Source organism: Mauremys mutica, chromosome 19 (genome assembly GCF_020497125.1).
Source record: "Mauremys mutica isolate MM-2020 ecotype Southern chromosome 19, ASM2049712v1, whole genome shotgun sequence".
In the NCBI taxonomy this organism is placed as follows: Eukaryota; Metazoa; Chordata; order Testudines; family Geoemydidae; genus Mauremys; species Mauremys mutica.
In genome coordinates, this window is record NC_059090.1 from 1,048,693 (window position 1) to 1,075,959 (window position 27,267).

General features: G+C 50.8%; 1 protein-coding gene across 3 annotated transcripts in view; it reads left to right on the forward strand.

Moving 5' to 3' along the window:
* Positions 1–27,267, forward strand: part of HIP1 (huntingtin interacting protein 1) — a 159,517-nt gene that overhangs the window by 80,970 nt on the left and 51,280 nt on the right. For 2 of the 3 annotated variants that reach the window (XM_044993519.1, XM_044993521.1), the window contains exons 2-4: positions 19,896–19,959; positions 22,896–23,038; positions 24,230–24,286. In XM_044993519.1, the coding sequence (XP_044849454.1) occupies positions 19,896–19,959; positions 22,896–23,038; positions 24,230–24,286 (264 nt within the window). Of the gene's footprint in view, positions 1–11,803; positions 11,864–19,895; positions 19,960–22,895; positions 23,039–24,229; positions 24,287–27,267 lie in introns of those variants that run through there. The other variant, XM_044993520.1, reaches the window with a different exon arrangement.

The following is a 27,267-nucleotide window of genomic DNA, read 5'->3' on the forward strand; positions in this document are numbered from 1 at the left end:
GGTATTTTCAGGCAGCATCCTTCGGAGTATGCACTTGGTGAGAGAATATGACTGGCTACCCCAAAGGGCAAGTTTCATCCTGAGTGGAAGGTTCTGTAAGGACTGAAATATCATTTCCTTTCTCAGCAAAATTTTCCTTTGATGGTAGAATCACAGGGTTAGAAGGGACTGCAAGGGTCATCTAGTCTAATCCCCTGCCAAGATGCAGGATTTGTTATGATGCCAAATTGCTGCAGAAATTTTCCTCTAGAGGTTAGATTCTTGGGTACGGAGAGTTTGAGGGATCTCCACTCCAGCCTTTTCCAGTAGTGCACACCCTAAAGCCGGGGGACAGAGCCAGAATGACTCTGGCTCCTGTTGTGTCCTATAAATACCAAGAATGCCCAAACGCTTATTTTTGCTGCACACTCCAGCTGCTTGGTGTGATCGAATATTGAGAGTATTCTGGAGGCTGAGGGAGACTTGTCGTTACATGCTGTGCATAGAAAATGCAGGGGACCAGTGACCTTCTGTCCTGCAAGCACAGAGATTAAGCAAAGAAGTGTTCAGTGAAAGGTTATTGTTGCATGAAATCCCCACATAAAATACAAAACCCTGCGAACACAGAGAAGGCTTCTGGGCATGCTTGTGAACTGGCTCTGCAACATGGGCCATCAGCTTAACTGATTGGCTGCTAGTGACATCAGACTCGTATCAGTATTTAAGCAATGAGACCAATGGGGGCTTTTCTGGGGAAACAGCTGCTCAAGAAGTGCAGTAATTCCCTGAGACGCAATGCCTGGGAATATCCTAGCTTGTGCCAGTCAAAAATAAGGCGCCAGTTTTATCTGTGTGTTTACTGGCTTGTTTCAGTGTGATGCTGACTTCTGAAAGTTCAAAGCTGTGATGGGTAAAAACAATTTAATAAAAAAAAATTTTAATAATAATTGGAGATATACCAATCTCCTAGAGCTGGAAGGGACCTTGAAAGGTCATTGAGTCCAGCCCCCTGCCTTCACTAGCAGGACCAATTTTTGCCCCAGATCCCTAAGTGGCCCCCTCAAGGATTGAACTCACAACCCTGGGTTTAGCAGGCCACTGCTCAAACCACTGAGCTATCCCTCCCACAATACTTAGCAATTATGTTGTATTCCTAATATTTGAAGTGCTGTGGAAATGTTAACGGACGGATGCTCACAGGCCCCTGCGCGGTAGTTAAATATTGTCATCCTCACTTGACAGGTGGGGACGCTGAGGCATAGAGGTTAATTGAGTTGCTGTTTTGGTGACAGGAGGAGCCAAAAGTACCTCTGCAGATCCCCCTTCTAGGAGTTACAGCCTTAACTAACAAGACAACAAACTATTGAGAGCAGTAAGATATGAATAGACCATGCCTGTATCTCCCACCATTGTGGTGTTCTGGAACGGAGGGTATAAACGGGTCTGCTCTCTAACCATCCCTCAGTTCCACTCTTTCTGCCAGCTCTCATGGTCAACGAACCGCTGTCTCCCCCACACACCAGTTTTAGTCTGTATTTGGCAGTTGTAGGGGTGTATTGATACCTGTTTGTGGCCATTTGTTGCAATGTGTCTAGCAAAGTCCAAGATGTGTTCATAGCCTCTGTTGAGGAGCACCATAGGAAAGCCCATCATAAGAGCAGTGTTCAAAAAATAAAAAGTGTAGCTTGATACCCTCATGCTTGCATGGCTTTTATGCCTTGTGTTTGTGAAGGGGGGATGGAGGGGTTGAGTTTCCTTAATGGATGAAATTTGGATAGTCTCAGTATTTGACCAAGACTCTGAGAGTCTGAATCTCAGCTTGCCTTTCGAGTGTCTCAACTGAGAAGAGGAAGAAGTCTCCCTCTGGTCCAGATTTGGAGGATTTATTGAGGGCTCTGGAGTATCAGAGTGCCATTGTCTGGCACACTTGAGACAGGTGCAGCCTGCACTCTGAGGGCACTGGGAGCAACATTGCTGCTTTAGAAGTATGCTGGTGGAGTATCGTCACGCCCCAGCGCGTTTATTTCTTCAGAACCTAGGAGGTCAGAGGAGCAGCTTAGATCTTTGGATCTAAGGTGTCTGGATTCTCTGGTTTCTAAGATGTTTTCTGAAGAGATCACTTGCTGGATTCACTCTTGGGAGCCCTGTGCACTCAGAACTTCTGCAGGACCCAGCTCAGTCTCTGGAGTCAAGTCCCACTTGTTTCCTAATTGGGGGCATTTGGGCTGCAGGAAAGTTCCTTCTCTCTGAGCTTGTATTCTCTCGTTTAGAGCTCCTGTGTCTTTGAACCTGGCTCTGTTCTGTGGAAGCAAGGCATGAAGTAAGAACTGTGCTTTATTTGTAGTACAGGTGGTCCCTTCTGCTTCTGGAGGGTAGCTGGCTGGGAAGCTCCCAAGTCTAGGTGGCCTTGACGTGCTGTTTGACCTACGGCCACCTGTTAGCCTCCCTTATAAAGTTTGTGTCCCACAGGAAATGTGGCTCTGGAGCTCTCCTTCCTCCCACCTCTTATTCTTGTGATGTTACCCCTGTTGGGAAGATGATGGAGAGCATGGAGGGACACATGCTCATTCCGCTTCACCCAAAAGATCCAGGGCTGGTAAGGAGGCGGGTTCCGCTCTAGAGTGAACAGGAATCTGAACTTGCATGTTTTTCACTGACAGATGCAGCTTTTTCCCTTCCCTTTCCAAAGTCTTGAGGAAGATTCAACAAGAGAACCATGAGCAGGTTTTGGATCTGCTAGTCCTATCCAGAGACCCCTCTGTTCATCCTCCCTCAGATCCCAGATCACCTTCCATGTACTGATATTTCACCCAGAGCAGAAGTCTCTTCAGCAGGCTGCTTGCTTTGTGGGTACTTACTGGTTCAGTTCTCTGCATAGCTTGGAAAGTACCGTTTTGGGTCCAGGAAACCGTCCAGTTTGAAGAGGCGATATTCCCAAGATTTGTCCGTGCTTTAAAATGTTGATCCTGTTATTTGTCTGATCCCAGTTTTTATCCTTGATTTACTTTTTATTTCTGCTGGGGCTGGGATGATCTCTGGCCACTGTCAGGGTCTGTCTGTCAGTGCTTGCAGCTTACCATGCTTCTGTACTGACTCCTCAATCTTCTTGCATCCATGAGGGAAAGTTTCTAATGTGGTTGACATATTTATTCATCAATTTATTACTCTGCTGCTTTATAAAGCATTCCCAGGCTGCTCTACTTTATACAAGGAAGCACATCAGCCCCATCGAGAAGCTCAGAACTTGACTCGCACAAAGGTGACTTAAAAGCCACCCTCGCCCCATCTCCTTGGGCTGTACTTAGACAGTCTCAGCTGGCATTTCTAATGGCTTCAGCTACACTGTCAATGAAATCTGAGCCCTTCTGACAGAAACTCCCAACAGAGGCCTAGACTGCAAGGACATGATGCCTTTGTGACTTCATCTTAAATTTTTGCCCACTGTGGCCACAAAATCCCACCTAAATCAATCTGCTTTGCCTCCAGTGTTTTTTCCTAAACCTCATTCAACGGAGGCCAGATTCCATAAGCTGGAGTAAGGACACTGGATTATTACTTGGACAGAATCCAAGCAAGCCCTTCAGTAAGTTGGATAGATTGTTTGTTTGTTGCATTTGAGAACTCTAATGGCCCTAACCATTTTGGTTCAGAGACGATCACAATGGATTAAATTGTGTATTCAGATTTATTAGGGTCTAGCATCCATCTTTTATTGTCTCTGTAACCCGTCTCCTTTCCCTCCCATCACCTCTCAATTCACTGAGTGCTCTGATAACAACAATTGCCTTGAGTTCTCTTCCAGTCTGTATTCCCTCCTGATTTCTGCCCCGCCACACTCCACCAAAACTGTTCTCGCTAAGGTCTCAAGAGACCTCTTCCTAGCCAAAATGTCATGGCCTTTACTTCATCCTCATCTTCCGGGACCGCTTTGCTGCATTTGACACAGTCATTCATACTCTCCATCTCAAAATCTTGTCCTCAGTTTTTGTGGTGCCGTTCCTCCATGCAATCCAGTCCAGGCTACTTAGCAGAATCTGGAGCTCTCTGAATACCTTGCCTCTGCAGATCCACACTGATCCCTTCCTTCTTCTTTGGCGCTACTGTCATTGGGCTCTGCTGAGGTTATTAAGAATGTGACAGATGATTAGAAGGAAAGGTCTTTCTAGAATTCCTCATGAGGTAAGGATGTGTGTGTGTCTTACTACTTTTTGGACAGTTGTGGACTTTGTCTGTGAGCCACAGAATGATCCACAAGTCTTACATGGCAGAGGCAATGTATACAGAAATTTCCTATTACCGGTAAGTAACCTTGCTTCTCCTGATGCCCAGTCCCAGGTACAAACCTCTAGCCCTCATCTCTCGATATTGCCATGGGCTCACATCTTCTTTAGAGTGACATTTACTGTAACCATCGTTATGACTGTTCGTGGGGTGGATGGGCAGTTCTGTTTCACGATTCACAGTTCTCACATCTTGCATTGTCCTTTGCATTAAGACATTTGGTGGTGATTGGTAGGTGAAAGATTAAATTAACCTTAGAAGTCAGTAATATCTTCCCAAGCAGCATGATATCAGAACTGGAACCTCTGACATCTTCTCCACAATCTACAATATCTTCTCATCACATTTTAGCTGCATGGATTCTTGCCATGCCCAGCCAGTTACAGGTTTGTTTTGCAGATCTTTGCCTGGGGTAAGTTAAATTGCAATGGCTGTACATGTCCCACCTCCCTCGGCAGTGTTCTGAAGATTCTGTCAAGCCCTGCTCCACTTAGGTGTATTTCTCGCTCTTGAGACATGCACGCACACACCCCATCGTCATCTTCATATGGAGAGAGTAGGATTTGCCCCAAGTGAATCTGACCGGCAGATATTTTCCAACACTTGCCACTGCTTTAGGGAGCCCTCTGCCCCAACAGGCATGAAGCAGAAGCACGAGCCATGTCCCAACTCTTCCAAAGTGCCGGTGCAGCTGCTGAGTCACCAGCGAGAAGTGGGGACTGCGGATTGGAAGTGCTGTCTGAAAGCCAAATGAGACTATAAGCACACTCCTGTCCAGCCCTTCCCAAGACACAAGCCCCCGGTGTGCATGTGTGCCTGACAGGATTCCCTTCAGAAATCTGCCTGAGCTGGACAGGGTCCTACCAATGGTGGGGAAAACTCAGCAGCCAAAGGAAGGGTCAAAGCCCAAATACCTGTCAGGTGACCTGGTCCCTCCTCTGTTGCCCCTATGACAGGAGGCACTTATCTCGCTTCCATGTACCTGTCCTCCCAGTCCCCAATTTGCGTCTCCCTTTTCTTCTCGCTCCTAAGCTCCGCTAGCAACAAGAGCTGGTACCACAAGTAGCATTAACGTTCTTCCCTGAATCAGATGGTGGTCCAGCTGTCCCTGGAGCCTTCAATGCCAGGAGCAAGGCTCAAAGGGGGCAGCTCATAGCCACTCAGTGCTCGGGCTCTTCTGGAGGCTGCCATTTCTGTTCTCCAGAAGATCAGTTTTCATTTGCATCTGCAGGCCTTACAATTGTGAAGTAAAGATTCAGATTGTGAGCCAAGCATCAGCCAATGCAGTAATATCTGCATGAGTCTTCAGGCAGCCTGAAACAGTAGCTCTGAGAGCCACATGAGTGCCCCACTCATCTGAATGGTGTGTTCACTCTGAAGCCTAATGTCGATTATTTACAGGTCAGCAGTATTCACTATTTCACTGCTGATCAAAGCAGGCAAGTTAGAGGAGGGACAATCATATTATGAAGATCGACAGTGAGTGGCTTCTCATTATGCTGTCTCAAGTTCACAGAGCTTGGTTTCTGGGAGGGGCCTGGAAGAATGCAATTTTTTTTCATTTCCAAATTCATCCTTTGGCTGGGACCTGAGGAGAAATGGCCAGGAAAGAATGGTACCTTTTTGTGTCCCTCACTATTGCCATCTCTTCTTGGGGAGCAATTGTTACAACTTCACTGGAAGGTTGTGCGTTATTCTTCATCTACAGCATGCCACCTGCCTCTGTGGTCTGCCCTGGCTGCACACTCCTTTCTCCATTTCCTTTCTGCTCATGTTGTGTACAGGAACAGGGCTGTGCTCTTTTTGCTGCTACTGTATAAGGTCATCACAGCTGTGCTGCTGAGAGCTCTCATGCTTCAGAAGAGTCTGCTTGAGAGAACTGCAGGCAGAGCAGAGCAGAGCAGCTCTACTTTCCAAAGGATGAGGGAGGTCACCCCCTTAGTACCAAAAGAGCACTCCGCTCCCATTCATGTTGTTAATCGTGCCGAGATTATTCAGCACTCGATGGAGGAAAACCTTTTCTGAGACTGTGTTAACTTGGACAGCTGCCTGTGTGTGGTTGTGTAGTTTTGCCTTTTGCTGCTTATTTAAAGAGAGAAACTTAAATCTGAGAAATTGTCCTTTACACCCAATTAAAAGAGAGCCCCTTCCTCCCAACCTCCCCCCCCCCCCCGCCACACACACACCTGCCCTTACTCCTAAATGTCCCTTCCACACTCAGCGCTACCCTACTCCAGTGTGATTCGAGAGAGACAGCTGTGTGGCCGTAACTGAACTGTCCTGTCTCCTTTTAGTTCATAGATTATCGTTTTACAGGGAACTTCTGTGGGACCGTATCTTTCTCATGGCTTGAGGCCCCTAATACTGTGGTGTGCCTTGCGGCTTGGCTGAAATTTTTTTTGGAAGTTTGCATAACCTTTAGCAAGCCATTTTTAGAAAAGAATTAAGGAGAAATGAGGAGCGTTACTAAGAGGATTTGCCCTGGAACTTACTTAGTGTTTCCAAATCAGTTGCGATGGTGAAGGATTCCATAGTCGACATTCATTTCCTTTTGGACTGAAAGGAGACCTGAGAAATCTCTGGGCAGCCACTGTCTAGACCGGAACAATTCTTTGCCTAGTGGTAGATTTGCAATTCAAAGTACACTAAGCTTGTAATTTTCGTGGGCTTGTGCCTGGCAGATTTGAGACCTCTGCCAGTGCGTGCATGTGTATCTCAGAGATCTATTTTAGAAATCCCGCTGCAATTCTGCATTGGTTGTGATCCTGCTTGTGGCTCTGAGTCTTCGCTGACACAGTAATGGATAGAGAGCTATTATGGTTGCTCTGAGTTTTGTCTCATGTGTTTCCCATGCTGGATACAGATACATTTTGACCTTGCAGCCACGGTCCCCTACTCCGTCCGGCTGTGATGATTGATTTGGATGTGTGTATCTTCCACGTGACCTGTATGTAGGGCTGGTTTCACCATGTTTTTACCTTTTGTATAATTTATATTTCTGCAGAATAGTTGGGTCACGGCTGTTTCCACATCCACTAGTTACTCCCTTCTCTGTCTCCCCAGCCAGCCAATCAGCACCCTCCATTCCCCACCATCTTGTCTGGCCCCCAGAGCCATTGGCACTGATTGGCTGGAGAGAATCAGCAGTGGCTCCAGGCACCAGCACTCCAAGCACGTGCCTGGGACGGTAAGGCACAGGGGGCGCCCTGCCAGTCCCTGCGAGGGCGGCAGTCAGGCAGCCTTCGGTGGCACGCCTGTGGGAGGTCCGCTGGTCCCGCGGATTCAACGGCAATTCGGTGGCAGGTACGCCAAAGCCGTGGGACGGCAGACCTCCCGCAGGCAAGCTGCTGAAGGCAGCCTGCCTGCCTGCTGTGCTTGGGGCGGCAGAAGATCTAGAGCCACCCCTGGAGAGAATGGAATGTTTCAGGACATTTCCAGAAGGGGATTTCTGTCCATTCCACTACATTTATCATGTAGGCAAATTCTGCAAGATGCCGAGTACCTCTGCTCCCACTGATGTCAATGGGATTTAAGGTTCTCAGCACCTGGCAGGTTTATACTCAGTGAACACATGCTGGCAGAGTTAGTCTGACGGTTTGAGGCTGCCATCTTGTTCAGGTTGCCCTCACAGTTCTCATGTCTAAACTATTCAAAAAAAGACCCTGACCCAGCAAATGTAATGCTGATAGACTAGAGGTTGGAACAAGGGGGGGTGGGAGTCAGGACTCCTGGGTTCTCCCACTAGCTTGCTGTGTAACCCAGGGAACATCTCTTAAGCCAAAATTTTTAAGTGTCCACTAATTCTGATGCCTTCATTTTTGTGTCCAACATGAAATGTCTTAGGACTGATTCCCAAAAGTCACTGCGGAGGCTCAGCTCTTTTGAAATGTCATGGGGAGGGGCAGAGGTTGTCAAACAAACCACAGCAAAAGCAATTTACCCAGAAAGGGAGAATACTGCTTCCACACGCTTCCTGTAACACATGCTAATGAAGTGGACAGGAAGCAGATGCACGCAATGTTGGCAACCCAACAGCATGCTGGCCAGGTTCTACTCATGCTGCACCAGGGCAAGGAGTTTTAGACAAAATATTTCCTACCCTGTTTCCTGTGACTTCCTGCCTGGACTCTTCACTGCAGGGTGGTAATTTCTACACCTGTAGCATTGGCCGTTCCTTATTCTGCTTCGGGTGTACCTGCAGCTTTCACAGTTCTTCTGGCACGCTGAGACCCTGTGTACGTGACAGGTATGACACAATCGGGGTCCTGCCTTGACTTGGGTAGAATACTGTTAAAAGTGCTGCAGGGTTCTGGGCCCAACAGTGAACTCACACCGGACTATAACTCAGTTCTGGGGATGCTGTTAAGTTTTGATGACATTATAGCTCTCCACTATGTTGTAACCCTGTCCCTTGGCTCAGTTGTTGTACGGGTTGCATAAATGGAGCCTGAGTCACATGGGCTGATGAGATTTCTACTCTTTCTTCCCTTTCAGGGTTTGAGTTGTTTGCACCATTGCCTGAAAAGAGGAACTGATTTGCAACATCTCTCCTCCATAAAAGGGGGAGGTATGCAATGGTTATGAGAACTGCTCCACTGCAGAATTGCTGATCCCCACCCCCCAATCTGCCTGGGCTCTCAAACAGGTTACTGAAGTGCGGAGCAGACCTTCCACGTCCAGATTTCCCCCTGCGATGGTTTTCACAGGAAACTGACTTAGATTTTGTCCAGTTGTGCCTGGATTCCTGACCACATGCCAGAAGCCCATGGGCCTGTTGTAAACATCCCACTAATAAAAGCACTGAGCAGCTCCAGTTCTGAGCGGCCTGTGAGCACTCAGAAAGACCTGGGCTTCCCAGACACCAGCACAAATGCCCCTCCGCAATAATGTCTAGTATTTAACAGCCCGGTCAGGGGAGATGCTCTCCCCAGGGAGCTCGGTCTAACAGTCAGTCTGACACACATTTGGAGTTGCCCTGGAGAGCGAAGCATCTTCTAGGAACTATGACAGGATTAAAACTGGAGCAAAGAGCTTCCTGGTCCACGGAGCTAGTCAGGGAACTGTCCCAGAACGGAGGGAGTGGTGGTGAAGGGAGGCAGCCGGAGCAGTTGTACCTCAGTGAGCAAAGCCAGGCACCTTTCTGCCACTCCCGAAAATGAAGGCAGTGGAGCAGGCATCCCTTCATCATTCTGAGGAAAAGGTGCTACTATGCGGGGGATTTAGTCATGGTCTGGCAGTGCCTGAAGTAGCCCCTGCTCTTTGCAGCATGGTAGCTTGCAATTGAAATGTGCTCCCCCTTGATGGCCCCATCTGCCTGTTCCACAGGTAGCAACTCCCGTCTCTTTGCAAGTGCCACAAAGCATTGCCCAGACGGGAAGGCTGCACAACACAGTTAGGTGCGCTTTGGGCCTGTGGGCAGACAGCATTTTGAAATGCGTGTGCCTCTTGAACTTGGGTGGCTGCAATAAAACCGCTCTTCTCCCAAGTTCTGTATCCTGAGATGTCCTCCCCATGGTCTGGTGCTGGTGCTTTGAGCTGGGATAAATTCTTTGCAAAACTCGCAAATGCAGCTTTGTCGCTTCCCCACAACATTCAGCTCATACCTCCTGCCAAGTGTCTGGCTTTGGAACTCTCTGAGGAGGTAGCTGGAGTCTAGAAGAGATGAATACTAGTAACATCCAGTGGTTTTGAGGGCCTCTGAATGCATTTAGCATCAAGTTGGGATGCTGTGCTGAATGGGAAACCCACAGTGTGTACAGGAGACAGCTGCAGTGAAAGAGCAAATGTAGCCACAGCCTGACTGAAAGGTGCAGAATGCGTAAAGCCCGACGCACCAAGCCTCGTGACTCCACAGATAATTAAAGGCAGAGGGAATGTATGTCATAGGCTTCAGCTTCACCTGAAGGTCAAGGTTCCACCAGCTTTGTATTGCCTTACGTGATGTAATTGACTGCTTCTGCCGATGTTGGCCCTGTCTCTGTCTCCAGACTGAAGTCCTTTGCCTGGGCTGGACCAGTCTGGCCCATTGTCTCTGTCTCACCCAGAAATTAGGTCTCTGAAGGTGAGATGATAGAAGTATGTAAAATAACAAAGGCCACATCATGGACCTTTCTCTGAAGCCTCAAATGCTGGTTGCTGCCAGAGAATCGCTGGTTGTGCTGGGTTCAAACATCAGAGCTGCCAATCAGCATTGTCCTCGTGCAGCAGGTTTGTTAGGAGTCACTTCAGAGGCTCCTGGTTCCCTCCAAGGCTTTCCCTCCAGGAGCTCTGTTGGAAGGTGCTGAAATTATATGAACTTCTATTTGTTACCTTGCTTCTGTGAATCGGAGGTGGGGGGGTCGCATGTGGTGTCACTTCAGGGTGGAGGTCAGTTGCCAGTTCTGCGCTATCTTCCCTATATTGTTGATCTGTTAGGGGATCTTACTTTAATGGAAAATTCTTTCTTACTTTAACAGGAAAACCCAGTGGGAACCAGCCCTGGAATTTTTAGCTTGGAATTTAGCTTCCAAATTGGCCCAAGGACACTGGTCATGCTGTAGGAATGGGTGGCTGAGGTGCCTTAGTGAGGCACAAGATGGGAGGAATTTGGGAGGCACTGATTCCCCCCCTCACTTTTCTCCACACATCAGCAGACTGGAGAGGCCAATGCTCCAAGGGCTTCAGTCTGTGATGTTGAACCAGCTGTGGCCTTGGGGCTTTGCCAAGAGATTGGATGGGTGTGTGACTGTGCAGAACTCTGTCTGCACTTAGTGAGCAGTTCCTGTGCCCTGCTTCCCCCAGGAATACACTCAGCATTTTCTTCAGGAGAGACACTGTTTTGGGGGGACGTGGGAGGGGCTGGGGGGATGAAGCGTGCCTTCCTGTGTGTTGCTGATGATAATTGCCTCTCCGGAACCAGCTTCATACAGAGCTGCTGGAGCAGGAAGTGCTTTACAATGCTGCTCTTTCAGGGAGCGTTGAAAGGTCTCAGCTCCAGGAAACTCTTGGCCTTAAGAATGCTGAGTCCCATGCATATTCTTCCTTAACCTTCCGGGAAAGAGCACGCCTCTTGAACTGCCTTGGAGGCGAGAAAAGGAGGCTCCCTGTGCCCCAGACTCTCTGGCTTTTGCTTTCTGCAACATGCAGCCAGAGAGACCTCATTCACTAAAGCGCAGCTGCACCGAGGAGTCCCTTCAGGCAAAGCTCTTTCAAAGTGATACTATGTCTGTCAGCTGTGCTTGTGGCCTCACGCAGCCAGGAGCCCTAACTAGCAGCATCGCGCTCTCCAGCCACTGCTGCTCGTGTGGCTGAAGAAATGAAAAGGGTGCGCTGAACAGAGGTCGTGGCCGGACAGCTTCATACTTAATCCCACTGGGTCAGATAGAAACGTACAGTACCCTAGTTTTTTGAGCTCCAAGCAGCCCTAGTTGATAGTGCCTCCTATTGGATCAGGTGGCAGATCGGGGAAGGGGGAGTTTTGGCACGGCATTTAAATGACAAAGCCTGCTATGATTTTCCTTAAAACTTGCTGCCAACAGTAGCACATTGGCAACAGCGAGATTACAGTACTGTGGTCTGGATGCTGCAGTCCGGATTGAGATTTCACTCTAAACTCTATTTTCAGGTACGTGATTATTACCTCTTGGTCTGAAATTTCTCCTGCTCCTCCTCAGCCCAGTTTGAACTATTTTGGGGGGGAGAATGTGAAGTAACTCCATTCAGCCAGATTTGAGTTAGCCAAGCCGCTCTCTACCCCATGCCCCTCTGGTCCTATGCTCTGCCTTCTCCCCTCTTCAGCACTTCTCTCCCCGCTGCACTGCTTGCCTTTTTAGCACGCTCCCCTCTACCGTTAAAGCACCATCCTCTTCCTGGGTGACATTTGTCCTTGTCCCATTGGGAGTCAGTGGGAGCTGCAGGTCCTCCTCACCTTTGGAAATCTGACTATTTATTTAGGTCCCTAGATATGGATTTATGAACCTCGCTTTAGGTTGACAGGAGCCAGCCAGTAACACTTGCAGCTCAGAGCTTGGAATGAATGTGAAGTTTAATGATCACCCAATTAGATAAAGGACCTTGTCTGTCTATTTGAATTAACCCACCCAAAACCCTGGGCACACTCTTACCTCACACTTTGGGGAAACAGAGAGTGTGATCCACACTAGCTGGCCCATCTCTGATTTGATTGGACAGCCTTAGATTTCACACTCCAGTGGTCAGACCCAAACACTGGCTACCTTCCTTTGCGAAGTTGGTTTTATTTTCCTCATTCGTCTTGGTGTTTAAAAAAGGGAGAGCGAGAAAAGTAAATACAAAAGCAGTAAATGTGAGGCTGGAACAGTCAGGTTGAAATTTCGCGTTCACTGAAGTCCGTTTCCTGCAGTGACAGTGTACACACATGAAATCTGCTGCTGCTAAACGTAAAGCTCAGACCCTGCTGCTGGTGTTAGATGCAGGCTGTGAGCTGTCTGGGGAGGGCCCTGTGTGCCCCTTGTACCAGTGCAGGAGATACCTCTCCTGAGCTGATCCCTCACGCTTAGTGTTGCATTACCTGTAGTTCTTGCAGTTAATTGCTTTCTATAAATACAAGTTAGGTGTGTGGAAAGGGAAGAACAGTGTTTTAAAGCTGTCCCTTGACTCCAGCTGGACCCCGCTACCTATGCTCTTCTTCCTCAGGGCATAAGCTGACTGCAAACTGAGCAGCCTCGGAGGAAGTTTCCCCTACAGCCAGGTTATTCCATGATTGTCCACTGCAGGGTTTCTTTCAGCTGCCTCTAAAGCATCTGGTGCTGCTGGCCACTGTCACAATCCGGGTACTGAGCTAGGTGGGCCCCTGGTGTGATCCAGTTTGGCGGTTCCTATGCTGACTAGTTCCTCCCATCACCTGTCCTCTGAACTGCTCCAGAGGGAGCTCAGTGTAGTTAACACTGAGCCACACTGAAAGATGCTCGAGGGAGGATTGGGTGGGTAGGCTATGGAGCCCATGAGGGGAGGCAGAAGGGAACAGTGACCACATGCAGAGGGCAAGGCATCCCTGCAGCCGGGCAGGTGCCTCTGAAGGATGTCTGAGTGGCTGCCCAGGTCCCACAAATGCTGCAGGTTTAAAGGCACCCTAAACATTTTGACAACGTATTGCATGGGGGAATTATGTGACATGCTGCGACCTATGTTCTACAGGAGGTCAGGCGAGAGGATCTTATGAGCCCTTCTGGTCCTAAAATCTACTAATCCGTAAATCTGCACTACCTTAAAAATCCTAAGCCCCCTTCCTCCCAGGCTGGCTTGCTTGTCCTCCCTCGCTGAGGAGAACAGTCCTGATGTTCTCCTATGAGTGCATTAGATGAGACGCAAGAGGGAGAGAACCTTTGCATGGTGGTGGAGTGGGGGGCATTTCAACCCTAAAAGGAATTCCTGGCAGTATTTGAGTAACTGTAAAGTGTGGGTTAGACTGGAAACTGCTTCTCAGCTGTGATGGAGCTTTTGCTACCTGTAAATGCTAGGCTGTTGCAAGGGGCGGAGGGATGTTTGCTGTGGGAGGCACTTGGCCCCCCAACTGTGCTTGTGCAGAAGGGTCTCTGTCTGCTGTGCCTTGGGACATATGTTTTGTGTAACTGCTAAAGCCCCAGTGCACTTTCCTCAGTCATTTCTGTTGTGCTGAAGCCACAGGGGGGCCATCCTGAGACCCAGGATGTTAGTAACATTTGGGGAGGACTGTAAATACATCAGGCATTAGGAGGGAATTAGTCCCACCACTTTAATTGGCTGAGTCAATAATTATCTCCTGACTGTGCTGAGCCAGCCTGTTTCTCCCATTAATGTACTGTGAGGTTAATGGAGGCCAAATTTAGGCTGCTAGGTAAGAGATTGAAGTCCAGGACCTCCATGGTAGGATTTTCTGAAATGCTTCCAGTTCCACGCGCAGGGCCAGTTAGACAGGCAAACTGCAGGGTCTCAATGCGTGGATGAGACGATGGTGTAGGGAGGAGGGGTTTACATTTATTAGGAACTGGGGAAACTTGTGGGAAAGGGGGAGCTTATACAGGAAGGATGGGCTCCACCTAAACCCAAATGGAATCAGATTAATGGCAGTTAAAATTAAAAAGGTCAGAGAGCAATTTTTAAACTAAGGCTGGGGGAAAGCTGACAGATGCGGAGGAGCATGTGGTTCGGACAGAGCCATCCGTTAGGGGAGGATCTATTAATGGAGATTATCTATGTCCTAGTAAGGAGGAGAGGATGGAAAATAATAAAATATGGGTAGGATGTGATGAGGAACAGTCAAATGAACAAGAATCCCATTCAATTACATCACAAAATGTTAGACAGCTAAAAAGTGACAATTTTTTAAAGTGCTTATATACAAAGGCTAGAAGACTAAATAATAAGATGGGTGATCTAGAGTGCCTCATATTGAATGAGGATATTGATCTAATAGGCATCACAGAAACTTGGTGGCCTGAGGATAATCAATGGGATACAGTAATACCAGGGTACAAAATATATTGGAAGGACAGAACAGGTTGTGCGGCGGGTGGGCGGGGGAGTGGCACTGTATGTGAAAGAAAGCGTAGAATCAAATGAAGTAAAAATCTTAAATGAACCAAACTGTACCATGGAATCTTTATGGATAGTAATTCCATGCTCGAATAATAAGAATATATCAGAAGGGATATACTACTGACCACCTGGCCAGGATGGTAATAGTGACTGTGAAATGCTCAGGGAGATTAGAGAGGCTATAAAAATAAAAAAAATCAGTAATAATGGGGGATTTTAACTATCCCCATATGGACTAGGTACGTGTCACCTCAGGATGGGGGATGCAGAGAGAAAGTTTCTTGACACCTTAAATGACTGCTTCTTGGAGCAGCTAGTCCTGGAACCCACAAGGCGAGAGGCAAATCTTGATTTAGTCCTAAGTGGAGCACAGGATCAGATCCAACACATGAATATAGTTGGACCACTTGGTAATACTGACTATAATATAATTAAATTAACATCCCTGTGGCAGGGAAAACACCACAGCAGCCCAACACTGTAGCTTTTAATTTCAGAAAAGGAAACTACACAAAACTGAGGAACTTTGTTAAATAGAAATGAAAAGGTGCAGTGCCAAAATCCTGCAAGCTGCATGGAACATTTTTAAAGACACCATAACAGAGGCTCGAAGTATAACCCAAATTAAAAAACATCGCAAGAGAACCAAAAAAAGTGCCACGGTAGCTAAACAACAAAGTAAAAGAAGCAGTGAGAGACAAAAAGGCATCCTTTAAAAAGTGGAAGTTAAATCTTAGTGAGGAAAATAGAAAGGACCATAAACTCTGGCAAATGAAGTGCAAAAATATAATTAAGAAGACCAAAAAAGAATGTGAAGGACAGCTAGCCAAAGACTTAAAAAGTAATAGCAAAAATTTTTTGAAGTACATCAGAAGCAGGAAGCCTGCTAACCAACCGGGGGGCCACTTGACGATTGAGATGCTAAAGGAGCACTCAAGGACGATAAGGCCGTTGCGGAGAAACATAGTGAATTTTTTGCATTGGTCTTCACGGCTGAGGATGTTAGAGAGATTCCCAAACTTGAGCCAGTCTTTTTAGGTGACAAATCTGAGGAACTGTCCCAGATTGAGGTATCATTAGAGGAGGTTTTGGAACAAATTGATAAATTAATCAGTAATAAGTCACCAGGACCAGATGGGATTCACCCAAGAATTCTGAAGAAACTCAAATGTGAAATTGCAAAACTACTAACTGTCATCTGTAACCGATCATTTAAATCCGCGTCTGTACCAAATGATTAGAGGATAGCCAATGTGATGCCAATTTTTAGAAAGGTCTCCAGAGGTGATCCCGACAATTACAGGCCTGTGAGCCTGACTTCATCACTGGGCAAACTGGTTGAAACTATAGTAAAGAACAAAATTGTCAGACACATAGATGAACAGAATTTGTTGAGAAAAAGTCAACATGGTTTTTGTAACTGGAAATTATGCCTCACCAATCTACTAGAATTCTTTGAGGAGGTCAACAAGCATGTGGACAAGGGGGATTCAGTGGATATAGTGTACTTAGATTTTCAGAAAGCCTTTGACAAGGTCCCTCACCAAAGGCTCTTAAGCAAAGTAAGCTGTCATGGGATAAGAGGGAAGGTCTCTCATGGATCAGTAACTGTTAAAAGATGGGAAACAAAGGGTAGGAATAACTGGTCAGTTTTCAGAATGGAGAGAGGTGAATAATGATGTCCCACAGGGATCTGTACTGGGCCCAGACCTGTTCAACATATTAATAAATGATCTGGAAAAAGGCATAAACAGATGATACAAAATTTGCAGATGATACAAAACTACTCAAGATAGTTAAGTCCCAGGCAGACTGTGAAGAGCTACAAAGGGATCTCTCAAAACTGGGTGACTGGGCAACAAAATGTCAGATGAAATTCAATGCTGCAAAGTAATGCACATTGGAAAACATAATCCCAACTATACATCTAAAATGATGGTGTCTAAATTGGCTGTTTCCACCCAAAAGAGAGATCTTGGAGTCATTGTGGATAGTTCTCCGAAAACATCCACTCAATGTGCAGCGGCCGTCAAAAACGCGAACAGAATGTTGGGAATCATTAAGAAAGGGATAAATAATAAGACAGAAAATATCATGTTGCCTCTATATAAATCCATGGTGCACCCACATCTTGAATACTGGGTGCAGATGTGGTCGCCCCATCTCAAAAAAGATCTAATGGAATTGGAAAAGGTTCAGAAAAGGGCAGCAAAAATGATTAGGGGTATGGAACCGCTTCCGTAGGAGGAGAGATTAATAAAACTTAGCAGGGATAAGGGATCCTGATGCCCAGGTTCACTATAATACTTCTCACTACCGCAGCTGAGCAGATGTGGAATCCCCTCCTCTAACTCTCTGGAAGCAGATCCTCTCAGGGTTTGCAGGCTGATCTTGCCTATTATGTCATTGAGAAGCTCATCTTCCCTGGGGGTGGGCTCAGGATGCTGTGGGCACCCCAGGCTAGAGGGAACTTGCACTGCACTGCCTGGTCGAGCGAGGGAGGACATACTGTAGCCAAGTACCATGGCAGCTCCTCTGTGTATAGTTCCCAGAGCGCTGTCGCTGCTGCGGGAGAGCTCTCTGCCCTGCCCTGCCCGGCTCCTTCTGGGCTGTGGAGCAGATTCTTCCTGTTGGCGTATGCACAGCGCGCCTCAGGATTCTTCACCGAGTTTGCTCCACTGGTCGGATCACTAGCTTTCCTGGCTTGGGCTGGGTACTGGTGGGGAGATCCATGGCGAGCAGATTCACCCATGCTTAACAGTGGGCAGACACTAGCTCTTCAGGCAGCCTGTGTTTGGAGACCACCCGGAGCAGAGCAGAGCTGGGGCTGTTGAACTGACAGGGTGCTGCTGTGTCGGGGGACAGCTGAATCCAGAAGGAATCTGCCCCCACCCCGTTGCGTCACTGTCTGTACCTGGGGAGGGATGTAAAATCCCAGGGCGTGCTGCCCGGTTGGTACAGCACTAGACTGTGCTGTGCCCTGGCGGGTGCATCTGCCCAGCACAAGCTGAGTCCCGTTAGCGGGCAGGGATGGGCAGGCCCAAGCAGTGCCGTGGCCGCATTCCTCAAGGCTGGTGTGGTCACTGGGGAGAAGCACTGCCTTGTACGGGTGGAAGCTCTCCCAAGATGGGGGAGTTTCTTCTGGCAGCTGGGGCTGTGAGGAGGGCAGGGCTAGAGCAGGGAGGCTGCCACCTTATCCTGTTTAAATCCCTCCTGTAAAGCTCACCTCCCCCGACCGATCACTCCAGTCGGGCCTTGGTTGGGTGTGAGGCAAACTGAGACCTCAGCTTTGCTGCCAAACTCCACTGGGCTGATCGCAACCAGAGCCTCCTGCTTCACCCGCTTCCCAGATTCCCCTGGGAGTTGTGGCCTGTCTGCCATGCAGATTGGGAGCTCTCTGGGGTAGGAAAAGGCTCATTCATCACGTCTGTGCAGCCTCTAGCACAGTGGGGCTCTGGTCCTCGATTGGGGTTCCCAAGCATTACCGTAATCTAACTCATGGGAGGCGTGTGGCAGGCATGTCTGACCGCAGCTGTATCTGCTCAGAGAGCCCCTGCTGCCCCTTGGGGCAGCTCTGCGGGTCTAATGGCCATTGCCCTGCCAGGCTCAGGGGCTGCTCCCCACAGCTAGGGGACAGGGCAGTGAAACTGATTTGTGGAGACTCCGGAGGGAGCCAACAAAGGGTTGAGCCAAAGCTGGATCTGGGCTCTTGGGCTCTCGAAGGCAGCAGCAGAGGACCGAGGGCTAGTTCAGTCCCCGGTGGAAGGCCCAAGGAGGGAAAGCGTGGGAAGGGTGTAATGCTCAGAGGAGGATCTGCCCAGACTATTTGAGAGGGTGAAAGCAGGAGAGATGGGACCGTGTGAAGGAAAGAGGAACTTGGATTGACTGACCAAACCCATTCCTCTGTCAGGAGGGGTTCCCTCTTCATCTCCTCAGGGAGCAGTGGAGCCCTGCCCCTGGAGTGCAGTCAGTCCGAGAGACAGAGCACTGGGGCTACGTGGGACCTGCCGGATCTCTGCTTTCTGAGTCCCCTGCCCTGGGGACCTGGTTGGACTTCAAAGCACTGCCCTGTCTCGGCTTTGTGTGGGGCTCTTCCTCGGCACAGGGGAGGGAGCTCTCCGGTTTAGAAGTGGAGGAGCCCAGCCGTGTGTGGCGTGGCTCTCTGAGCTGAGGGGAGTGTGGCGGATCAGGAGGAGGGTGTCAGTCAGACAGGTGGCCCCTGCTGCTGCTCCCTCTCCTTCCCTTGAGTCTCCCTGGTTTTGGGATCGCCCGAGGCGCCAGGTGAGCAACGTGTGGAGGAGGGGACTTTGCCCAGTGGTTTGGGGGTTTATCTGCTTCCCTGTGCAGGCTTGGGTGGAAGCTGAGTGACAGCATCACCATTGGCTCCCCTCCTTGCTCCTCTTTGGGGAAGGTTAACGGGGTGGTTCCTGCCCTGCCTCATCTCCCCGTGCATAGTGGACAACCCGTGGCCAGGAGCTGGGTTCTCTCCTCCATCCCTGTCCTGGGCTCCATTACCCCACAGTTCTCCTTTTGCATTTTGAAGCCTCCATTGCCAGCACTAGAGAACTAGCCTGTCTCCTCCCAAATGTGCCAGGGATCCGAGGGCTGGGTTTCCTGCGTGCCCAGCCTGGAGTAGGACTGGGCCCTTGCTGTCCTGGGCAGCTGCCCTCTGCATTTGGCACCAACAGCATGGTGACTCCCAGCCCCCTCCCATGAGCCAGAGCCCGCCGGCTCCATGACCATTGTCCCAGGGCAGGGACGTGGGTCTGACTCTGGCTTCAGCCGGAGAGGGGCAGGTGTGGGGGGTTATTCTTTGTAGTCACTGCTTAATTGCCTCGTTATTGTGCTGAGCAAATGAATCCTGGCATCAGCTGAGCGTGGCCGCTCCTAGAAATGCATTCTGGAGTTGGCAGAGTGCAGCTGGCATGGGAGAGCGGCCTCGTCTAGAGACAGGCGCCTGGATCGATACCAGCCATCAACAGGTGCAGGAAGCGAAGGGAGCTGTGTACGTGGCCGTGGGAGGATTTGAATCAGCCTGTGACCCTGACCACCCCCCATGCCCTTCACAGCTAATGCTCACATAACCCTTTTCTGTTTTTCAGACCGTCAGCATCAATAAGGCCATTAACACCCAGGAAGTGGCTGTCAAGGAGAAACACGCCAGAAATATCCTTTTCAGAGTTGGCGGCAGGACGAGCGAGCGTGGGAGTCGACTGGAGACTGGCTGGAAGGCAGCTGGGGCCAGGTGGAGGTACAGGTGTGGAAGTGGGCAGAGACGGGGCCGGCTTTAGGCCAATTCCCTGGAATCGGGCCCCGTGCCTAAGAGGGCCCCGTGCTGGTGCCTTTTTAATTTTTACTCACCCGGCAGCACTCTGGGGGGGTCTTCGGCGGCATTTCGGCGGCAGGCCCTTCACTCGCTCCAGGTCTTCGGTGGCATTTCAGCAGTGGGTCCTTGAGTGCCACCGAAGACCCGGAGCGCCGCCAGGTGAGTACAAATTGGGCCCCGCACTTGCTAAAGCCGGCCCTGGGCAGAGAGCAGCCATCATAGCAAGAGCCCCTCATGGACTGGTTGCAGCAGATGTCACAGGGCTCCTCTCTGCTGAATGGAGGGGTTAGAGCTAAAATCCCACTGGGATCCCCTCTGCCCAGAAGGAGGAAGAGTGGGATTCCTGAAGGGAAGCGTCCGAGTGGCCAAGGGAGGGTGGTTGTGAATGCTTCTGGCATGGCACTACCCTTTCTCTCCCGGTGCTGTAGCCTTGCTCTGAGCAGGTCTGTGCCAGCTGCTGCTTGCAGTTGTGTCCATGCTTGGTGCTTCCACCACTGTCATCCCTTGCCCCACCCTACCCACCCCGCAACCCCAGAGCTGCCCCCATGGTAGCAATGGTGGTAAATGTTAGTGTGGAAAGGCCTAGCCAGGCAGGTAGCTGCAAGAAGTGAGAGGGTGTTGTCATTCCTCGCTCGTTACCTCCACCCTAATGAGCTTTAGCGCGGTTATAAATACCAGGTGTGCTTAAGCCTGAACGGCACAAAGGTCTGAATAGTTCAGATCCCGCTGAAGAAGAATGTATCTTGGCAGCTCTGCGGCTGACCGGGAGGCAGGAACGTGCTGCAGGTGCCCTCCAAATCATTCCGCTTTGTAGGGAGAAGAACTGGGGAGCGTTTCGCTTTCTGAACCCGTGGGGTTCGGCATCACCCAGCTCCAGGGCCAGGCAAGTGGGGGCAGGCGAGACCTCAGCCTAGAGGCTCTGGGGCTGGTGGATCCTCTGAGAGTGTAGCTGAAGCTCCTGGGCCGTTGCTGTCAGAGCATGGAAGGGTTCACGACGAGCGATACCTGCCAGTGCTGGGAATAGGGAGCTGGGTGATGTCCCCTAGCTGGAGAGACCAGGGCCCCAGACCAGCCTGGACTCAGTGGCAGACTGAATTCTCCTAGGCGCTCTGGGGAGCCCCAGTGTGGGCGTGGGGAGATCTTCCTGGGGGGGTCTCTTTGGAGGGCAGCGGTCGTGGCGCTGGAAGGGGTCTGCTTGGTTTGAACCCCCATGGCACAGTGTGTCCCTGGGCCTGAGGCAGTGACTGGGAACGGCCCGTCGCCTCCCTCGCTGGGAAAGACCAGAACGTCCCCAGCCGCTCTGCTGCCTAGCTGAGGCTTGAGCTCTGGGCTGTAGGTTGGCTGGCTGGTGTGTGAGGAGCTCAGCTGGTGGGGCTATGCTCATTCCACCTTCTTGAAGAGAAACAAGCTCCAGCGGCTTACAGGAGCAGCCGCCTTGATGTATCTGACGGTGGGATGTCTGTTGCAGGGCTGTTTCCAGGCTGGCATTCGACATGGGCCCCTTTGTTTTTGTCGCAAGCCTGTTTTCAGTGGGAAAGCAGTTCGTGCCCGGCGATCCCAGGCCTGGAGATAAAGCTTCACTGCGGTCCTGTTGGCTCTTAGCTTCTTGATGCAGCAGGCTGCCTGCCACGCCGATCCCCCTTCTGCATTCCCAGTCTATAGCAAGAGTTAGCGTGGCTGTTCTGCTCCCCAGAGCACTACGCAGGGGTCTGCGCCGGCCTCACATGACAGGACCTGCATGGCCTGTAGGCAGAGCTCTCGACTGTACCGGATTTAGTGGGACATTCTGTATTTCCACTTCATCAGGATGCCTGATCCACTGCCCTCCCCTGCAGAACAGCCTGTAGTCAAGGGAGAGCAGAGAGGGCTGGAATCCAGGGATCATGAGTTCAAGCCTCATCTCTTCCATTCACTGCTACTTCTGCTTCTGTGCATTTCATACCCCGTATTGCTGACCCAGGCTTCAGCCCCCTGCCTTCTGAGACAGACAAGGATCAGCCCCTCCCAATTTGACTAAGAAATTGCACAACTGGTCACTGGAGGCAGAACTGGTGTGGACCCTAGATCTTTAATCTAGCACACCCAAATTTCAGTCACTCAGCCATGCTGCCTTTTAGACTGAGAGTGCCAAATCTGTGTGCTTGGCTGTCCTATCTGCAGCTACCCCTCTGTCCTCCCTGAGCCAGGAATCAGAGCCAGGAATGGTGCCCCCCTTTTGCTCTAGCAAATAGTTGAGTAATCCACTGGCAGTGTGTGTCACATTCTCCCTCTAGCGGCTGGCCCACACAGAGGGGAGCAGCTGCTGCTTTAGCTCGGCAGCCTGGGCTGGGGATCTGAAGGCCGAGGACGGATGAGGGCAGACGGTACATAGCAGATGTGTGTACGGCAGGGGGTTTCTGGGCAGTTCCAGTGACAGCTGGGAAAGAAAGCAGCCCAGAGAGAGGAAGAGCAGCTGCAGGTTCCAGCAGCTCTGCTGGCTGCTTTGGGTTTGGAAGCACATTGTTGGCTGGCACCCTAAAAGGATCCTGCTTCCTTTCCCCAGCACATTACCTAGTCCCTTTTGCTGACGCGTGCTGGTTGTCTCATTGGTGGGTAGAAACCTCTCTACCTGCTCTCTACCTTCGCGCTGCCTTTGGGATCCAGAACAGAGGGAGGGGATATCTTGGGAACAGCCAGCAAGCCTCATTGTCTCTGGGCTATTGTGTTTTGTGGGTGTCCCAGTCACTCCTGTGCACTCTGAGCTAAGGGATTGACTTTTCCTTAGCCTGCCTCTCACCATGCATCCTGGGAACCCACCACGAGAAAGGAGCTCAGACCTTCTGGTCCGTCGTGAACCGACTGCCCCTCTCCAGCAACGCCGTGCTCTGCTGGAAGTTCTGCCACGTGTTCCACAAGCTCCTCCGTGATGGACACCCAAATGTACGTGCACGGCCGTGTCGCTGATATTGCCAGATGGGGGGCGGCACGGGAGAGGAATACTGTGATTGCCTCAAGTCTTTTCAGCCCCTATTGGGCCAGGAATAGGAAGACCTGAGAGGCCACCCAAGTGTTGCCAACTCTTGTGACTTTTATTGCGGGCTTTGCAATATTTTGGTGTTTTTTCTTAAAGCCCCAGCTCCTGGAGTCCTGTGACTGCGTGAGAATCTCAGCTTGCATTTAAAAAAAAAAAAAGTACCGGTTGCAGAGCAAAGCACAAATCCTAAAGGTCCCAAAGCCGGGAAGGTCCATAAAAAACACCAACCATTTATTATTTAAAAATATTGTGATTTTAAGCTGGGCTCATGATTTGTGCGCTCCTGGAGTTGCCAAGTGCACTCATCACTGGAAAGTGGGGGGAGTGAGGGGTGATGAACAGGGTGGGAATATGTCTGCATTTATTGCCTCCATTCGCCCACCCCAGCTTTCTAGCCTGCCCCACATCATATCTGTTTCCCACCCCTACTTCCTTAAAGAGTCTGATGAGCCCCAGCCTGTCTGTCCTGCTGTGCCGTGGGCCCTGCACGCTCCTGGCTGCTGTCAGGCCCAGCTCTGCAGCAGACCAATGGCAAGAGTAGCAAGGGTTAATGCATCACCCCGCCCCCCCCCCCCATCGAAAAGCTGAGCCCTGGGAAGGGAGACGAGTATTCACCCCAGGACTAACCCTGCAGCCCTCACCATTCCCTGCCGGTCAGCCAGCGCTCTGCTCACCCCGTCTCTCCTCTCCTCTCCTCTCCTCTCGAGGCCTAGGAAGCCCACTCCCTCAGCCATGTGGACTTAAACAACAGTGATGCTGTGCCTCCCTCCCCCTTCCATCAGAGGGTCTCAAGCCAGTTACAGCCAGGAACAAATTAAGCCCTGTATGAAGTGGGTAAGACGGGATGGTCCTTTCCACTGTACAGATGGGGAAACTGAGGCACAGAGAATCAGTGACTTGCCAGTGATGACACAACTAGTCTGGGACAGAGCTGGGAATAGTACCCAGGAGTCCTGAGCCTCATTTCTTGCTCTAATCACTAGATCAAACTAGATCTTCCCCTCAGGGGCCAGGAGCCTGTGAACGTGGCTGGCTCTCCAGCAGCTTCTGTGCCCCTCCTTTGCTCTCCAGTGGCCTCCTCTCAATTTCCCTTCCAGGTCCTGAAAGACTCTGTGAGGTACAAGAACGAGCTGAACGACATGAGCAGGATGTGGGTGAGTGGCTGGCTTGCCATGGGGGAGTTTCCTCCTGGACGCCAATGGGCGCTCATGCTGGGAGGTGGTGCTAGGAAGCCCTGCACCTCTTAAAGGAAGAACAGCAGGCCCTGGGGGTGGTTTGTCCATGGAGCAATAGGCAGAGCCTGACTGAAGCTAGGCAGACAGCTGCCTTCCCCTGCCCTAGGGCTGCCCAGAGCGTGTCTCTCCCCGGGCTGCAAGCAGTGGAAGCCTGTATCACGGAGAAGCAGTTTCAAGCTGAAGCTAGCTCCCCGTTGTCAGCGTGATTGGCATCTCCCCCCAGAGAGACCAGGCTCGGGATCATTGTGCCCTTGTGTGCCCTCTAGGAAGCAGGGTGGAAATCAGAGATTTAAAGTCAATGCTGCTTGGAAATCAGAGCTCTGCTTGACTTTCTAAAATCTTGGCTCCTCGTTGCTCCAGAATGGCTTGGCCTAGACACGCCAGATCTGTCTGGCAGGATTGGCCTTGCTGAGAGGAGGGACCCAGCCTGAGAGATTGCATTGGGCTGAGTTTACTATGAAGAACACTTATAACAGAGCTCCTGCTGCTAGGCCCAGCCATAGGCGGGGCACTAAACAGCAAGCAGAAATGTGGCGAGGCTGGCCTCCAAGAGGGGGGCTGGAGAGTGGCTGGGTCACAAGGGCAGCTGGAGTAGCCAGGAGCCTGTGCTTGCCCATATCACATGGAGGGGCGCAGGGAGCGCCGGTAGCCTAGTGGAGATGGGGGACATGGAATGGGGCAGGTGAGAGAAGCCTGGGCCGGTTTTAGGCCAATTCCACCAATTCCCCCGAATCAGGCCCCGCGCCTAAGAGGGCCCCACGCCCAGTGAGAATCCCTTCCCTGGCTAGAGGCGCCTTTTTAATTTTTACTCACCTAGCGGTGCTCCGGGTCTTCAGCGGCACTTTGGCGGCGGGTCCTTCGCTCGCTCCTGGTCTTAGGCAGCGGGTCCTTCAGTGCCGCTGAAGACCTGGAGCGAGTGAAGGATCCACCACCGAAGTGCTGCCGAAGATTCAGAGCACCGCCTGGTGAGTACAAGCCCCACGTGTTTTTTACATGTTTTTTTTTTTTTTAAGTCATCCCTGCCAGGGCCCCGCCGAAACTGTTCAAATTGGGCCCCGCACTTCCTAAAGCCGGCCCTGAGAGAGGCCGGGGCAGGCGGTGAGTGCAGGAACCTGGGGAGACAGGGAAAGGCATGGGGGTTAACGTTTTCGGTGTGGATAGATGCCTTTGTCCCTGAACCATTGCCCTATATGCTGTCCACTAAACCGATATGCTGCCCAGGGGCCTTCACACAGACCTCCCGTGGGCTTGCGAACATCTGGCCAAGGGAAGTCCTTTGAGGAGCCTCACAAAATCTGTAAAAGATCCTAAATGGAGCAGAGCTCCTCTCCTGCAGAGGTCAGACAGAAACTCAGGGTGAGCTGTGGGAGCTCATTTTAAATTGGTGGGGGCAGTACAAGAAATTCATAAACAAAAACCATGTGAAAGGTGAGTTATGGTTGAAAGTTAGTTTCGCTGGAGTCCAGCGAACACCCAAAATATTACCCTGGCTTCACAAAAAAACCCTTAAAAACCCAGACGTTAGCCAGGCTGGATGCTGGCAGCTAAAGGACCTGGCCACCCAGTTCTTTACTCTTTGTCCTTCACACTGTCCACCCAGTTTTAACTTTGCCTCCTGATGCACTGGGCCAAAATGTACACAGAGGTCAAGATGATACAATTGTATAATCCCAATTCTCATTCCCGGGGTCCATGTCCAGTCAGAAAAGGGGTGAGTTTGGACTCTGCACAGGGTGTGGACTGTGTTTTTGAGGAGGCTGGGAAAGGCACCAGCTCATTCTTAATATGTGAATGGCGATTATTTTGGTTTGACGTATTCCTGATGTATCTGCTAGCAGTGTGCAGTCTCTCCTGAGTGATTGTGAAGGCAGGAGTGTCTCTGCTTCACCCCCTGTCTCGCTGGGGACAGTATGGGTGTTTGCTCATTTGGGGTGGGGGCAGGGGTTCCCCAATAATCAGTTACAAAAGATTCCAGTCCCAACAGCTAATTTCACACAACACAGAGTTTCGAGAGGGTAAGGGTCTATACCAGTGGTCCCCAACCTTTTTTGTCTGGCGGGCGCCAGACGAAGGACCGTGGTGGCAGTGGAGCACCCTCCGAAATGCCGCTGAATTTCTGCGGCATTTCAGCGGCGACGCCTCTCGATGACGTCGCTTGTCGGCGGCAAGTGGCGTCATTGAGAGGCGTTGCCGCCGAATTTCTGCACCGCCAGCAGGCACCGCATTGGGGACCCCTGGTCTATCCTCACAACCTAAGGTGCTTTGGGAAGGCCAAATCTAGCCACTGGGCATTCTGTTACCTGGCGGAAAACAAGTAAAACCCGACCAGCCTCTGCGGGGGACCTATTGCCTTCAGTAACGGCCCTTTGCACAGGGGGCTGCATGAACAGAGCCCTCTGGAAGTCAGTGGGGCTCCACAAGGGCACAGGGGTCAGCCGCATAGGCGCTATGGCAGGACTGGGGCCCAGTACACCAGCCGTGGTGCCTGCTGTTGGGGTAAGGGCTGAGATGGGAGCTGTTCAGAATGAGCCCCGCTTGCCCTGCAGCCCGCTCTACCACATACAAGGAGTGTGTTGTCCTGGTGGGTGTGGTTCAGAGCTGATGTGGGCAGATCAGGAGCCCTGTAGCAAACACAGCTGGTTGTGCAGGATCCCCTTTGGGAGGGGGCAGCGTTAGGAGATTCCCCTCCCCACTGCTGAGTACGGTTTCTTAATATTGTAAGATTTCCTCGGTACCTGAGCCAGGGTGGCAGGAGAGCCCGCTGGGCTGCTGCCAGTTCCATGGCTTGTTGTGGCGTCCCACCACCGACCGTCCAAGCTAATGTAGCAGACGAGATTTCAGAGGGAAGACCAAGGAGCTACGTGAGCAGGTGCTGAGCCAACTGACGCCATGAAAATGCC